Genomic DNA, 15,832 nt, shown 5'->3' on the forward strand with positions numbered 1-15,832 from the left:
CCCTGGGAGCCCCATCCTGCAAAGGATGGTGCTGTAGGGGTTCAGAACCAGGGGGGAGGGAACCGTGGCCCTTGCCCTGTGTCACGCTGCTCGGGGTGGAGCTGGGAGTCACTAGTAACCTGGGGGCATTGCCTTGCTGGTGTGCATGGGGGGGCTTGCCCGGGTCTGGCCAGCGGGCTCAGAGAGCATGGGCACGAGGGGGATGCAAGCAAAGAATGACTTTCGGGGTCACAGTGTCTCCCCCCTGCCTGGGCACGGGGATGGATTCTTGCCCATTTAGGGATATTCAGAGGAGTTTCTTTGCACATTGGTTCTTCTCAGCTGCCAGGGAGCTGGTGGACCCAGAACTGGGTTTGCTTCCCGCCCCCTCCGGCTGCTGGGTGCACAGAATGCCTGCTTTGTGGGCACATGCGCTGATCCCTGGCTGCTGTTGGCTCCTTTCTGCTTCACAAAAGGCCCAGGTGCCATGTGAAGGCCACAGCCAGCAGAAGGGGGTTCTCTGTGTCGGTGCCAAGGGGGGAGCTGTGCCAGGCTCCCCGATGGGCTGAGACCCTGAGCTTGTGCCCTACTCTCCTCCCCACCCCCACTGGCAGCAGCCTTCTGTGTAAGACCAGGGCTCTCCAGGACTCCAGCCAGCAGCTGCAGAGGAGGAGCTGGGCTGGGGGCTGCGCTTTGACCCAAGCTCGATGGGCATTTGCACCTAACGCTGTGCCCCTCTGGGGATCTTCATGGGCACGACTGCTCCAGCAGCCCCACCCCTAAGGCCAGCTCTTGTCCTTGGGCTTTGGAGGGGTAAGGAACTCGCCTGAGAGCTGGGATTAGGACTCACGATGAGCTGGCGCTCAGCCCGGAGCTAAATACCCCAGATTATATGGTTTCTGCTAAGGTGGGAGCCTGATCCTTGCGCCCCTTCTGGCTGCTTTGTGCCACCGGGGTTGTGCCCCACAGCCAGAAAGCAATGCTACCAATGCAGTGCCTCAGCTACAGGGGCATCTCCCGCTGGCATGGAGACAGCCTGGGATACAGCCAGCATGGCACCACCTGTTCCTCTGGTGTCAGGGATGGGTCGAGGTGAAGGCCCAGGGAGAAGCAGCACCTTGCACTCCAGCCATCCACCACGGGGAGAACGATCCCTAGGGGCTGATTCCTGCCAGCGTAACTTAGAGCAGCCCCAGGAACGTGGGAGCAGACAGGCGACTTCACTACCTGTCCTCTGCCTGCCTGTGCACAGCTCCACTGGGCCCCAGCACCCAGCCCAGCAGGCTCAGTTGGATTGTCTCCAGTTACACGGGGCGATGACACTGATCTACATGTCCAGCCCTTTCCAGCGTCCAGCTCCCCAGGATGGGCCACCACTTCCCCATGCCTGGAGTGGAGGGAAACACGGCATCAGAGGACACTGATCTAAGTCTGAAACAGCTGGGCTGGCAGCCACAGACCGTTTGATACCTGACGGGCAGCTCAGAGAACCCAGCCCGCTGCCCTGTGATACTGCATCGAAGAACCTGCCTGGCTGGAGGCCCTTTGTTCTGTCTAGTTAGTGATTTATTCAGGACAGGGTACTCGTACAAGGGGAGAGTTGAGATCCTACAGGAGTCTCTTCACTGCAGCCGCCTCCTGGTTTGGAGGACAGGCTGGGGGGGAAGGAGGATGGTGAGAACCCAGGATACGTCGGACAGATTAATAGTTGCTACATCCTCTAGGAAACACTATGGTAACTCTCAGTCCTTGAAGTGCTGCAGATGGGACCTTTCCAAGACATCCCCTCACCCAGGCCAGCAACTCCTCGGAGCCGTGCCAGGGAACCGCGACTGGAAGATGCCCGTGGCCTTGGTGACTCTCCAGCAAAGGCAGGAGAGCTGCCTAAGAAGCCACATCAGCTGGCGACAGCACTAACGTCCTTGCTGGGTATCAAACAAGCCCATGGCAGGCATGAAGATGCCCTGCTCCATCTCATGTGCAGACACTGAGACTAAAGTAACAACATTTGGTCTTGGGAGATGCCAAAGGAACACTCTCTACTGCTTCCCTCGGGGATGATGGAGCTTAGCAAGGCGTGCCCAGGGCCATGATCGGGGGAGGCGACTCCCTGGGCTTGTCGAAGAAGATGGAGGAGGACATCTCTGTCTTCAGCTTGCTGTCTGAGCTGCTGCCCTCGCTGGAGGCCGCGTCCTGGCTACACTCCTCACAGCAGCAGCAGCAGCAATCCATGAAGGCCTGCCCCAGCGGCTTGCAGAGGCAGAGGAGCAGTACGGGGGTGACGGAGCACTTGAAGAACAAGAAGAACTGGTTGATGAGGTTGAGCAGGTCCAAGGTTTGCTTGGACATGTCCGGGGACAGGTAGGCCACCACAACGTTGCAGATGTTCTCGGGGATGGTGCACAGGCCGTAGATGACCGTCAGGCCTATGACGGTGCAGTTGAGCTGTCTCTCACACTGGCCGTGCTTGGACCCCCGGCACTCCGCCTTCTTCTCGGCGCTGCTGATTCTTCGGGTCACCAGCTGGCAGCTCACGGTGAAGAGGATGGGCAGGCAGAAGTAGCAGCCAAAATACCACCACATCCTGGCATTTTGGTAGGTGAGGACCAGGGAGTAGACGGACTCTGGCAGCTCCAGTGAAGGCTTCATGGTGCAGTACTCGGTCACCACACCGGAGACTGGAGACGTGTCCTGCGTCAGCTGCCAGAGGAGAATCTCCGGCACAGAGAGAGTCATGGAGCCCACCCAGATGACGGCCAGCTTGGCAATGATGGACTGGCACTGCTCTATGGGCCGCATCTTGAGCTGAGGGCTGGTTGCTGCATGGAACCTGTCGATGCCCAGGGCGCAAAGGCTGAAGGTGGTGACACCTAAGGAAGACACCTGGGGACATGGAAAAAGAGACAGGCTGGGGTCACTGTGTGGCACTAAATGGAGACAGGGTTGCGTTGGCCAGAGACACATCAGGCTTTTACAGCTGGTGAGATGGAAGTTTGCTGGCCAGTGAGAACACCGCTGAGCCAGAGTTTAAGGGGGTTCCCAGGGCTTGTGCCCCAAATCTAACCCACCGGCCAAAGTTTGACCATTTCCCAGATTCCAAAGCACTGCATTTCTAAAGCAGCCACCGAGGAATGAACAGCCACACATCACAACAGTCCCCAGCCACCCACGTGTTTGTTAAGGGGCCAATAACACCATTTCCTGCTTCTTCTGCAGCGGTGGGGAGAGCTCTGAAGGCGGGAGCAAGGGCTCTAGGGGGGAGGTGAAAGTGCAGATACAAACCCAGTTTGCACCCACGTTCCTGTGAGTGACTGTGCAATACAGAGGTGGCTGCAGCCGGAGACATAAGTAACTGCAGCTTCAGCACACTGCATGGATATTACATGGGGCCTCCCAGCACATGGGAGGGAGCTAAAGCTGCCCCCCAGGGAGTAAACTGAGGCAGAGGGATTCAGTGACTTGCCTGAGGCTGCTCAGGGAGTCCAGTGGCTGAGCAGGAGGGTTTGAGCCCCAGCCCTGTGCTCATCCCTCCAGGCCAGGGCTCTCCTCCTTTTTCATCCGCTAGGCTACGACTGACTAGAATGCCTGTCCCATGATCCCCTCCCATAACAGCTCCAGCGAGAGCGGGCCAGGGGTTGGAAGCTCATTTAAGGCAATGCAGCAGCTGAAAACAAGGGGGAGAGCCAGGCTCACGAGTGACCGCATGCCTTCGGACCACCAGCAGGCTCCTCGCAGGCAACCAGTCCTCTGCTCCGGGCCTTCCTGTCCCTCGCTAGCCGCTCCCCCATGTGCTGAACAAGCCGAAGCTGTTGTTGTCCAAAATCAGCCCCTGGGCATTTCCGCTGCATTGAGAAACCCAGGAAAAACATCCCCCTCTGCCAAAGGAAGAGGACACAATTGGTAGGAAAAAATGCCAAGTTCTGGGAGGGTTCGGAGTGAAAATAAACACCAACAGCCGCTCCACAGCCACCGTGCCAGCACTGCCCACTCGCTCGCAGCCCCAATCCCACAGCCCTCCTGCTAAAGAAATGGCCACTGTCTGCGCACAGCTGTTCACAGACGCGCTTGCTGGGCTCCACCGTTCCCCAGAGTCCTAGACCCCAAGGCCAGAAGGGATTACTGGGAGCAGCTACTCTGACCCCTGTACAGCGCAGGAAAACCAGAGCCCGTCCCCGAACTAACTGCTCGTGGAGCTAGAACAGATCTTTTAGAAAAACATCCTGTCTTGATTTAAAATTTGCCAGGGGAGAACCCACCACAGCCCTTGGTAATTTGTTCCAATGGTTAATTATCCTCCCTGTTAAAAAATTACACTTTATTTCCAGTCTGCATTTGTCTAGCTTCAACTTCCAGCCATTGGACTGTGTTAGACCTTTGGCTGCTAGGCTAAAGAGCCCATGATCAACTCCTTGTTCCCCATGTAGGTACTGACAGATCAAGTCACGCCTCAACCTTCTCTTTGTTAAGCTAAATAGCTGGAGCTCCTGGAGTCTCTCACTGTAGGGCAGGTTTTCTAATCCATCTCATAGCTCTTCTCTGAACCCCCTGTAATTTATCAAAATCCTTCAGCATCCACATCCTGCGGACACCAGAACTGGACACTGTATTCCAGCAGCGGGCGCCCCCCTGCCAAGCACACATGGCCCTTTCTGACCTCCGCAAGGGAAGTGCTCAGTGCTCAGCAAATATCTGACATTGGTCCCTTTTTTTTTTTTAACCCAACCTTTAGCATTTTTAAAAAGTTACTCCCCTGGGGATCCTGGCACAGGCCCTTCTGGGGATCGCAGGGTGCTGCCCACCGCCATCCTGCACTCAGCCCTCACTCCAGCATGCCCATGCCACCTGTCTAAGCTGTGCCCCCACAGTGCTCACCACCCCCGCACTGGCTGTCGCATCATCATCAGAGACACAAGGATCTTCCTTCTGCAGCTGTCCCTTCCCACCCAGTGCTCTCACCTCCGCCTGCCTCCCCGCCTGCTTCCATCAGCATCCCCTCACCATGATCCCAGCGCTTCCCCTGGGCCCTGCCCCTGCCTGGGTCCCTCAGCTGCTGCTATTGGGATTCCAGTGGTGTCCACACCAGCTCATGGCCCCGTTGCGCCAGGCGCTGCACACACACACACAGAGGGAGCTCACAGTTGAACTCAGACGCCGCGGGAGCTCACTTTGAATGGGGGGTGGAGCATCGGGGCAGTGGTGCAGAAGGGGAGGCCAGGGTGTTTCTCTCGCTGGGGACAGCTGCTGCCAGCCCTGGTCCCATCACCCCAGTTCCTTCCTGATCCCACATGCTCCAATCACGCCAGGCATGGGGGCAGAACACAGATCACAATATTTCCACTTGGAGGTGCTCCCCCACAGCCTGCCACCCCTTCAGTTCTGCCACCCCTGGTCTAACTGGACAAGAGAAAGGATGGGCGGTTATAAGCTATGGGGCACCAAGAAATTAAGGGCACCTCTATTCAGCAGCTGGGAAGATGCTACCCAGTGTGGAAAGACAGATCTGTGCTAGGTCGAGCAATGCAACCATGGTAGCTCATGCTAGCTGCCCAGGCACGTCCCCGGGGGGGCGGGCAGGACTGGATTTGGATGGCTGGCCAAGTGGCACGCTTCTAGTTTTAGGTGCTAGCTTAAGCAGCGCTGGTGCACCTGGACGTCTACCTGAGCAGTGCCTATGTACCTTTAGGGACTGGACCAATCTCCAGGGATGTGGCCCGGCTCTTGGAGCTTGGCTACGGGAGAGAATGGCCCCAGCTGGGCTAAATCAGTGTGGAACCAGATTGGGGTACATCAGTGCAGCCCCCCATGTGGACATTCTTAAACTGGAATAAGAGCGCCCACTCCCGGGGGCTGCATCAGCGTCAGAACCGATGTAGTCACAGCAGGGCCATTTCCTTCTGCAGACAAAGCCTTCGCCCTAAGAAAGCTGGCGACGGAGCGCTACGCTAGGGAGAGGAAGGGGTTCTTGGCTGCTGGGACTGTGGGATCCCAGCCCCACGCCCACCTGGCCTGGCCTGCACTCCCAACATGCCCTACCCCTCCCATTGCCAGGGCCTGACCCTTCCTCAAGCCAGGAGGCAGCTCCTGAAGGTGGCCGTTCAGCACTCCAATCCAAGGGTGTCTGCACCGTGTGTAGACACACTCCAGCTGGCTTTGAGCTAGCTAGCGCCAGTAACTCAGCCGCCCGAGTACAGCCCCAGGGGCCTGACGGACTCTACAGCCCATGCTGCCGCGGCCTTGCGGCTATTGTCATTGGCGCTAGCTCGGGGATGCCTACCCATGGTGCAGTCACTCCTCTGGCTGCAGCGTGGACGGACCCAGTCTCTGCAGGGCAGGCCATGCAGCAGCCAGGACCCAGCCCCATGGCACGTGACCCGCTGCAGCACGTTCCTGGGCTCTGGGCTTCTGAAGGCTAGAGGAGGAGCTGATCTCCAGAAGAGTTGAGCCTGCACTAGCTGCCTCACTAAGCCTAGCACACTACTGAGGTCATTTGCTTCCAAACCCGGCAACCACTGTGCCCCCTGCGAGCCCCCCGGAAAGGACCAGCACTGGCCAGGGACTGAGCTACGCCCCCCCTCCCCAGGCTCTGAGCCCTGCACCCCTCTGAACTTCTAGCAGGTGCCAGGGTGACCTAGGAGCAATCTGGAGGCCAACCAGTGAACTTGGCCAGATGCAGCCCTTGGGCGGGGGGGGGGGGCCCTGGCAGTACATTGTTAAGACACAGCCTATGGACACAGCCCTGGAGCCCAGCCTGGATCCCCCCAGAGAGAGCAAGTGATGACAAATGCAGCCGCGCTGGTCTGAGCGCATACTACGCCTCCCCGTCAGACTGACACTACCCAACACCGAGGCCCATTGTCCCGGCCACCTCCTCCACTGAATGAGCCGTTACAGCAGCCTGACCGCAGCCACTGCGTCACTTGCAGCTGGGCGCACCACCTGGGCCGCTCCCCGCCCTCCCGGAGCAGCCTCCAGCCCCCAGCACGGGACAGACAGCGTTAGGAGTCTGAGCACCATTCTGCAGGGGCGGGATTCCTCCCAGGGCAGCGGGCCCAGCATAACGCCCAGGCCCACCCAAGCCCCGGGGGAGCCTCGTGTCGGCCCCTGCACAGGGTATAGTTCACCCCGTGAATTCACGATCATGTTCAGTTCCAGGTATTTCCCCCATTGCCTCGCAGCGCGTTATTACACTAGGCGGAAACTACAAAGACCACCCCCGGACCTGGCCCTGGCCCTGGCCCTGGTATAGATTCGTTAGTCATTATTAATTATATCACATTACAGCCTAGCATGCCCAGGACCGCACTGTGTGAGGGGCTGTACAGACGCAGCACCAAACGCCAGGCCCTGTCACGTACGGTCCAGTCTAAGGGATTGGCAACATGCAGCAGTTGCAGAGGCTCAGGTGCCGGGTGGCTTCAGGAGGGAAGTGATGCTACATCAGAGTGTTAATATCCTCGCCCAGCTGCACCTGTGCACCTGTGCCTGTGCCTGTGGCGCTTTCGAGGTAACGCTGAGGTGTCTCCCACCATGGCAGCGAAGTGCTGGACTCTACTGCACAGGGATGTGCGTGAGGTTTTTGGAGGCTGCATTTCGGTGAGGCTGAGAACAGCCAATTTTGCAGCCAAGAGCTTCATAGAGCTCTGGGGAAAGTGACCAACTTCCCGGCCTGTCATGCAGTGACCACGCTGGAGCACCAGGAACATGCAGCAGCCTGCAGCCAGTCCCAAATTGACTCCTAGGGACAAATCTCCAGCTGGTGCACAGCAGCAGAGCTCCACTGACACCAGGGAGGCTATGCCCGACTCACATCAGCTGGGGATCCGGCCCGTTGACTCCAATGGAGCTCTGGCCGATGACATGGGCTGGGGATCTGGTCCCCCATGTGCAGCAGAGAGGCACAGCTGCATGCAGGCTGGCTGCGGGGTCCCTCCTATGACACTAGGGAGTGGGGTTCTCTGGTCTCACTGACACCAGCTCTATGCTAGCATGAGGCCAGCGACGCTATCAGGGTGAGGGAGGGGAGACTCGAGCTCCCGGCCCCCAGACCCGCTTTAGAGTCCCCCTCCCCCGTGATCTCAGGGCAGCTGGCAGGGCAAGGAGAGGCTGAGTTGGGGATGGGTTTTCCTCGGCTCGCATGCATGAGTTCTCCATTGTGAGGAGAGCTTCCTCTCCAGGGTAACCTCCCCTCACTATGCCCCTCTCTCCCCTTCATCCCTGGGGTGGCCCAGGAAAGGCACTAGAGGCGGCTCAGCTTGATTCTTTGAACTAGCCAGAGGCACGAGCCCCCAGCCCTGCCAGGACCATGTACCCTGAGGCTGTGGGGTCTGCACTGCCGAGGCGACTGCAGCGTGTGCAGACACAACTGTGACCTAGCTAGCTGGAGTACTGACAGCAGGGCATCTGCAGGCTGAATAATTTCCCAGGGCCCAGGGTGGGCTGGTACCAGGCCACTGAGTGGTGGGGAAGGGGCAGGTTGCCCTGGACCCCCTATTTGAGAGGGCGCCTAAGCCGAGTGGTGTTAGAATAGAGATATTCAGGCCTGCCTGTAAAGGCCTATACTTTAAGAATGTAGGTGTATTTTTATCACTTTGTTAGTTACAGGGGTATAAAACAAAGAATCAGACTCACAGTCTGACTGTGTATGGGTCTTCTCTCACTAGAACAGTCTGAGGCCTTGTTCTTAGCTGAGGCTTTTGGCTAAGCAGCAGGGGCAGCCATAAGCTGGGAAGCGAACGGTCACATCCTCACATCCCAAACTAGTCACATTGAAATGAGGTGGTATTGGGCTGTTAGGAATACAATCCTGTCCTGATAGTGCCCGTGATGGTTAAAGAAAACTTAGTTTGATAGCATCCTGTCTGGCAAGAAATCACTTCTCAATAGCTGTGGTTGTGAAACCCTCATTTCTGTATCTTTTATCTTTATGGCCCCCACTTTTCTATTGTTAATCTGTCTGGTTCTCTAATTGTTTCTGTCTGCCGTATAATTAATTTTGCTAGGTGTAAGTTAATTAAGGTAGTGGGATATAATTGGTTAGAGAATTATGTTACGTTAGGATTGGTTATTTAGATTTCAGTAAAATGATTGGTTAAGGTATAGCTGAGAATATTACTATATAAATTGGGGTCACAGAATCATAGAATATTAGGGTTGGAAGTAGGGTTACCATATTTCAATCCTGCGAAAAGAGGACACTCCAGGGGCCCCCGTCCCCGCCCCAACTCCGCCCCTTCTCTGTCCCCGCCCCAACTCCGCCCCTTCCCCAAAGTCCCCTCCCCAACTCCGCCCCCAGGGTGACCAGAGCAACAACAACAAAAAACGGCAGCAGAGCAAAAAAAAAAAAAAAACAACCCACCACCTCCATTCCTCCTCCCTCCGCAAGCGCTGGAGGGAGGCCCGGGAGACGCAGGGGAGCACGGGGCCGGGGTGAGTGTGAGTCCGGCCTGGCCCCGAGCAGGCAGGACTCGGGTGCGGTACCTGGAGGGAGAATAGGGGGGCGGCCCGCGGGGCCAGGCGGCGGCTGTTCTCCCCACCTGGGCAGCGGGACTCGGGAGCAGCCGCTGCTGCAGCTCCCACTGCCGCGGGGGGAGGAAGCGGCCAAGCACGTGGCGCTCAGCGGCTGCGGCTCGAACCCTCCGAGCCCGGGCCTGCTGTGGGGATCCAGCAGTGCGCACGCTGCGCCCAGCCCCTGGCCAGTCGCGTCTGGGCTGGCTGCCCAGCTGGTGCAATCCTGCGGGCGGTCCCGGGGCGGAGGCATCGGCAGCCCCGTTCGTTCCCCTGCGGGACCCGAGCAGGACGGGGGGGTTGGGGCCTGCTGCCCCCACTCCGGGGCCGCCCGCAGGATTGCACCAGCTGGGTCCCCGCAGCAGGCCCGGGCTCAGGGGGTTCACGCCCCGGGAGCCAGAGCCACAGCCGCCGAGCACCACATGTTTGGCCGCTTCCCCCCACGGCAGTGGGAGCTGCAGCAGGGCTGCTCCCGAGTCCGGCTGCCCAGGTGGGGAGAACGAACAGCCGCCGCCTGGCCCCGGAAAGTTGGAGCCCGGGGAGGAGGCGGTCCCCTTACCATGCCTCCCTATTTTCCCAGACATGTCCTGCTTTTTGGAAATTCCTCCCGGACGGGGATTTGAGGACCAAAAAGCCGGACATGTCCGGGAAAATCCGGACGTATGGTAACCCTATGGAAGAGACCTCAGAAGATCATCTAGTACAACCCCCTGCTCAAAGCAGGACCAACCCCAACTAAATCATCCCAGCCAGGGCTTTGTCAAACAGGAAGTGGGCGGGAAATTGGATTCATGCTTGCTGGAAATTAACCCCAATAAACATCACATTGTCTGCACTTCGGACTCCTGGTCTTTAGCTGCTTGCTGTCTGCGTGACAAGAAGCAGGGAAGTGGGAGGGTGGCGGGAAAGCCCTCTAACAAGTGGCATGGTGACCTGGTGTGCAGGGTCACAGCGCCACTCAGGTTTGGCCCGGCTGCCCCTCCGTGCTGATGGTGGGATGGCTGGGCTGGGACAAACCTGAGTGGCTCTGCAGCCCCCCCGTGCCAGGTTGTAACACCCGGAGCAGGGAGCTGGGCCCAGCCTCGCAGGATGGGAGCAGCTGTGGGGTGAGCGTGCGGCTGCAACCCCTCACCCCGGGCCTCCCCTCAGTCGTAAGTTTTCTGGAAAGGTTGGGGGGCCTCAGTTTCAGATTTCACCTCTGTCCCCCCAAAACCTCTGTGCAGCCCTGGCTGCAGCCCCTGGTGCCGCAGCTTCCCGGCTGTCGGTCATTTCTCCAAGTAAATCAATGCTAGCTCGGGTCTGTCTACATGCCGCACTCACGCCTCTGACTGCAGCGCGGCCAGACCCTGTGTCAACTTCTGTCTCCCCCAACAAGGACACAACCCCCCCACCCAGCAGCGGCTACAGGCACCAGCGCTCCAAGCGCGTGCCTGGGGCGGCAAGCCGCGGGGGAGCCGTCAGGCAGCCTTCAGCGGCATGCCTGCAGGAGGTCCACCGGTCCCGCGGCTTCGGCGGCAATTCGGCGGCAGGTACGCCGAAGCTGCGGGACCGGCGGACCTCCCACAGGCGTGCCGCCAAAGGCAGCCTGCCTGCTGTGCTTGGGGTGGCAAAAAAGCTAGAGCTGCCCCTGCCCCCACCCCACAATCAAGCTCTCCTGACCGCGCGAAAGCTGGTTCCAGCTCTTTCAGTCCAGCCCGTTTTCCTGTGCATGGGGCTAGCGCTGATGGGGAGAGAAGTGACTCTGTGAAAATGGCATCTCAGTGTGTCTGTTTATTCTGAACACAAGGTGCTGATCTGGCCCACACCCCTGGCTCAGCCTGCCCTCCGTGAGCGACAACTCCGCCCTCTGGCTATCCACCTGGGTCCCATCTCACCTGCACACCCTGCCAGCAACACAGGCCTGGCACTAGCAGGCTGTGAGTGTGGTGGGTAGAGGGTAGAACGGGGGTTAACTCGTCCGCAGCTGGGCAGGGCTGGCGGCAGTCCAAGCCACTGGCTACAACACTGCAGCTGGGGTGCTGAGAGCCAGGCCCCTCGCTTTGGGTGCCCAGATTCATAGATTCATAGATTCTAGGACTGGAAGGGACCTCGAGAGGTCATCGAATCCAGTCCCCTGCCCTCATGGCAGGACCAAATACTAGACCATTCTTGATAGACATTTATCTAACCTACTCTTAAATATCTCCAGAGATGGAGATTCCACAACCTACCTAGGCAGTTTATCCCAGTGTTTAACCACCCTGACAGTTAGGAACTTTTTCCTAATGTCCAACCTAAACCTCCCTTGCTGCAGTTTAAGCCCATTGCTTCTTGTTCTACCCTTAGAGGCTAAGATGAACAAGTTTTCTCCTTTCTCCTTATGACACCCTTTTAGATACCTGAAAACTGCTATCATTTCCCCTCTCAGTCTTCTCTTTTCCAAACTAAACAAACCCAATTCTTTCAGCCTTCCTTCATAGGTCATGTTCTCAAGACCTTTAATCATTCTTGTTGTTCTTCTCTGTACCCTCTCCAATTTCTCCACATCTTTCTTGAAATGCGGTGCCCAGAACTGGACACAATACTCTAGTTGAGGCCTAACCAGCGCAGAGTAGAGTGGAAGAATGACTTCTTGTGTCTTGCTCACAACACACCTGTTAATGGTACCTGGTTTTCAGAGGGCAGGTGTGAATGCCCCACACCACTGGGGATCAGGCCGCTTATTTAGGTGCCGGTTGTTAGGAGCCCAAGAGCAAGCAGGTCTCTGCTGTGTCTCCGGTCCCTTAGCAAAAGCAGACCCCTGGGCGGGAATGAGGGAGGATTTTACAGTCCCTTTTCTCACCCTACACACCCCGTGTGGCTCTGGGAGCCCCAGACTACAGCCCGAAGGGGTTGGGTGACCAGACAGCAAGTGTGAAAAACCAGGACAGGGGGTGGAGGGTAATAGGTGTCTATATAAAACAAAGCCCGGAATATCAGGATGTCCCTATAAAATCAGGACATCTGGTCACCCTACAAGGGGACTGGGGCTGTGATTGCTCCATACAGGGCCTGTCCCATGCTCACTGTCTGAACCCAGGTGCCTGGACCCCGGGTGAGGTTTTAAGTGCTGGGTGAGCTGGGGGAAATACACCAGCACAAGCCCGGAGGGGTGAAGTGGCACCCGGAGGGGTTGTGCTAGATCCCTGCACTGGGCGAATGGCACCGTAGGAGCGGACATACACCATCTGCTGGAGCCCCCACTGGCCCCTTACCTCCATGAAAGGCACAATGCGGCAGGAGATGTCCCCCAGCAGCCTCTTCTTGGTGATCTCATTGAAGATGACCACGGGGAGGCAGAAGAAGAGGACAAGGAAGTCCCAGAGAGCCAGGCTGGCCAGGATGGAGTTCCAGGCGCTCTTCAGGTAGTAGTTGTGCCAGACAATGCACATGACTGACAGGTTGCCGATGATGCCCACGGCGAAGACGATGAGGGAGAGGAACATCACGGCGTAGGCGCTGTAAGAGTTCTCCGTCACCGGGTACAGGGGGTTCTGGATCTGCAGACGCTTGTCCAGCACCGTGGGGAGGTTGCCACGGGGGTCTGTGCCTTGGAGGTCTGTGTGGCTCCTGTCTCGGTGCTCAGCAGGGTCTGTGCTGGATGGCACCAGGGGCTTGGTTGGCTGTAGCCTGGCTGGGTTGATGGGCCGGGGGAACGCCACCCTTACCCCCGGCATGTACTGCTGGACGGACTTGGAGTCCTCGTCCTCGGTCCCTCTGCGCAGCCTCTCCCTCGTCAGCTGTTCTTCTGAGGCTGGCTGGACCCGGTGACCATCCCGTGGGCGCCGCACCTTCCCAGGTGACCCCAACAGAACATCGGCTGGTAGGTCGAGCCCCAGACCACCTCCTCTGTCCCCGTGCTCCTGCCCAGGATGTGCACGGTCCCCCCGGATCAGCAGGGCAGTGCCCGGCTTCACCATGGCCCCATAGGTCTGCAGCACCAGCAGCGAAAGCACGAGAGACCAAGGCAAAAGCATCGCTCCCTCGGCACCAGCTCCACCGTGCCTGCAAAGCAGAGGTGACCCCAACCCGGGGGCTATGGAGAGAAAGGGAAAATTCCCCAACTTGAAGGAGGAGTGGAGGAGTCGTGGGGTGAGTCGGGAGGCAGAGAGGCTGCAGGCTGCTCTCCCAGCTCCAACCGCTGCTCTGGGTTCTCTGCAGATCTCTGGCTGGAATAATAAGTTTCCCTCAGCTAAACCGGCCCTTGCCAGAGCCCCGGGCCCTCTGGTGGCCGTAATGCAACTCACCAGAGCAACCAACCAACACCCCAACCTGCACCACTGAAAGGGGAGCTCTGGGATCACATAGGGTTGTTGCTATGGGGACCGGGGGGGGGGGGGAGCTCAGCTGCTCCAGGCCCATGCAGAGTGCGCCATCCATCCGGAACACTGGCCATTGCCCAGACAGATGCAGCTGCGATCCAGCCGCCTGTAGCATTACCACATTCGGGATTCAAATGCAATTAACGCTACAGTCCCTATAAGGGCGTGACGTAGTGAGAAATAAGGGAAAAACCTAAAAAACCAAGCAGAAAGCCAAGGCCCACTCCCAAGGGTTGGGACAGCTGGCAGGTGCCCGGGGGATGGTGCCGCTATTCAGAGGCAAAGCACAGCAGGATGCCAGAGCGGCTCACGAGGGATATCGAGACCCCTCAGGCACCCACAGACATGCAGACAAGGCTAAGACGTGACTTGACACCCCCCCCCACGCCTGTCGCTATCCCAGCTCCCTGCTCTCTTCTAGTGTCTCCAGGTTCTTCTCTGACCCTCATCCCCGGGGTATCTGAGCCCCTGCAGACAGCGCATTCAGTGACGTGACTCCTGGCTGGCCCACGTGGTTGGGTCTCTCTTGTCCTCTTCCCAGGGGGAGAACTGTGGGTGCAGTCGTTTGTTTTGGGAGGGTCGTTTTTGTTTATGCGCACGCTGCTACCTGGCCCCAGCCCTGCTCCTGCCCGCCCACACGGTGGCACCTCCCCTCACTGTTTGTCTGCTTTTTACGTTGTCAGCTCTTGGGGGCCAGGACTGTCAGTACAGGTTTGTGCAGCGCCTGGCACAACAGGGTCTTGACCTGGTTGGCGTCTAGGTGCTACCACAATAGAAATCTTAAATAATAAAACTGATAGCTGATGGAGGGAGACCTGTGTGGTCCACAAACCGGGACATGGACGATACGGCCTACGGGGCAGAACTGGAATCAGGACCCGAGCAAGGCTGGGAACAAGGCAGGAGTAGGACTGGAGCAGGACTAAGAGCAGGGCAGGCACAGGAGAGATGCTCCCAGCTGCAAACAGACGCACGCACGCACTTGGCCAATTGGGCAGCCCTGCTGTGGCTTGGCTGTGCTCATAGGTTGCCCAGAGAGGGGGTGGGTGCAGCTGCAAGCCCTCATTCCTGACAGATGGGGGATTGGATGGGGACTCAGGACACCAGGGGTCTGTCCCCAGCTCTGCCACTGGCACCCTGGGAGACCTTAGGCACGTCCCGGGTCGTCTCTGTTTCTGTTCTCCCTCCATATCTCGTTCACTTGGCTTGTCTGCTCCTTGGGTCAGGGCCTGGCCATTACTGTGGGTGCAGTGGGGCCCTGATCTCAGCCGGGCCCTCTGGACACCACTCCAGCCTAGTGCAGCTAGTGGATCAGACGAACTTAGTGACACGCCCTGAATCTCTGACAAAACCGAGCTGCTGCAAGTCCAAGGGATCCAAGAAAAAGAGGCAGTTTATTCCTGCGGGTTGCCCATGCCAGTGTGAATGGGCTGCGTGCTCCGCCCCCATCTCCCAGTGACTGCATGCTTGTTAAATCAAAGTGGGCAGGCGTTTCTGTCTGGAAAGTCACCAGGGTCTGAGCCCTGCCCCGTCCAGTCCCATGAGCACATGACTTTCCACAGCCTGCATCTGTGCGGCACGTCCGGGACCTCCTTTGCTGAGCGACTTGGCCCGCCTGCAGGGGCTGCTCACACCAGGGCTGGGGAGGGTCTGAGCTACTGGGTTTATTCCCCATTGAGAGGAGTGAGCGGCTCAGCTCTGTGTGCCACACACCTTGCCAGGCACCTGGCTGCCCGCTAGCAACCCCTGCAGCCAGCGCTCGAGCAAGGCCAAGGCAGTGCTCAAAGCAGGACCAACACCAACTAAATCATCCCAGCCAAGGCTTTGTAGCCTGACCTTAAAAACCTCTAAGGACGGAGATTCCACCACCTCCCTAGGTAACCCATTCCAGTGCTTCACCACCCTCCTAGTGAAATAGTGTTTCCTAATATCCAACCTAGACCTCCCCCACTGCAACTTGAGACCATTGCTCCTTGTTCTGTCATCTGCCACCACTGAGAACAGCCGAG

The 15,832-nt window shown here is 58.2% G+C and overlaps 1 protein-coding gene across 1 annotated transcript; it reads right to left on the reverse strand.

Annotated features, from left to right (window-relative positions):
- Positions 1 to 2,046: 2,046 nt before the first annotated feature.
- Positions 2,047 to 13,478, reverse strand: GPR37L1 (G protein-coupled receptor 37 like 1). Its single transcript, XM_065404187.1, has 2 exons — positions 12,717 to 13,478; positions 2,047 to 2,862 (listed from the first exon to the last, which is right to left on the reverse strand). The coding sequence occupies exons 1-2, from the start codon at positions 13,476 to 13,478 to the stop codon at positions 2,047 to 2,049; spliced, it is 1,578 nt and encodes a 525-aa protein (XP_065260259.1).
- Between the last annotated feature and the right edge of the window lie 2,354 nt (positions 13,479 to 15,832).

Source organism: Emys orbicularis, chromosome 4 (genome assembly GCF_028017835.1).
Source record: "Emys orbicularis isolate rEmyOrb1 chromosome 4, rEmyOrb1.hap1, whole genome shotgun sequence".
NCBI classification, from domain to species: Eukaryota; Metazoa; Chordata; order Testudines; family Emydidae; genus Emys; species Emys orbicularis.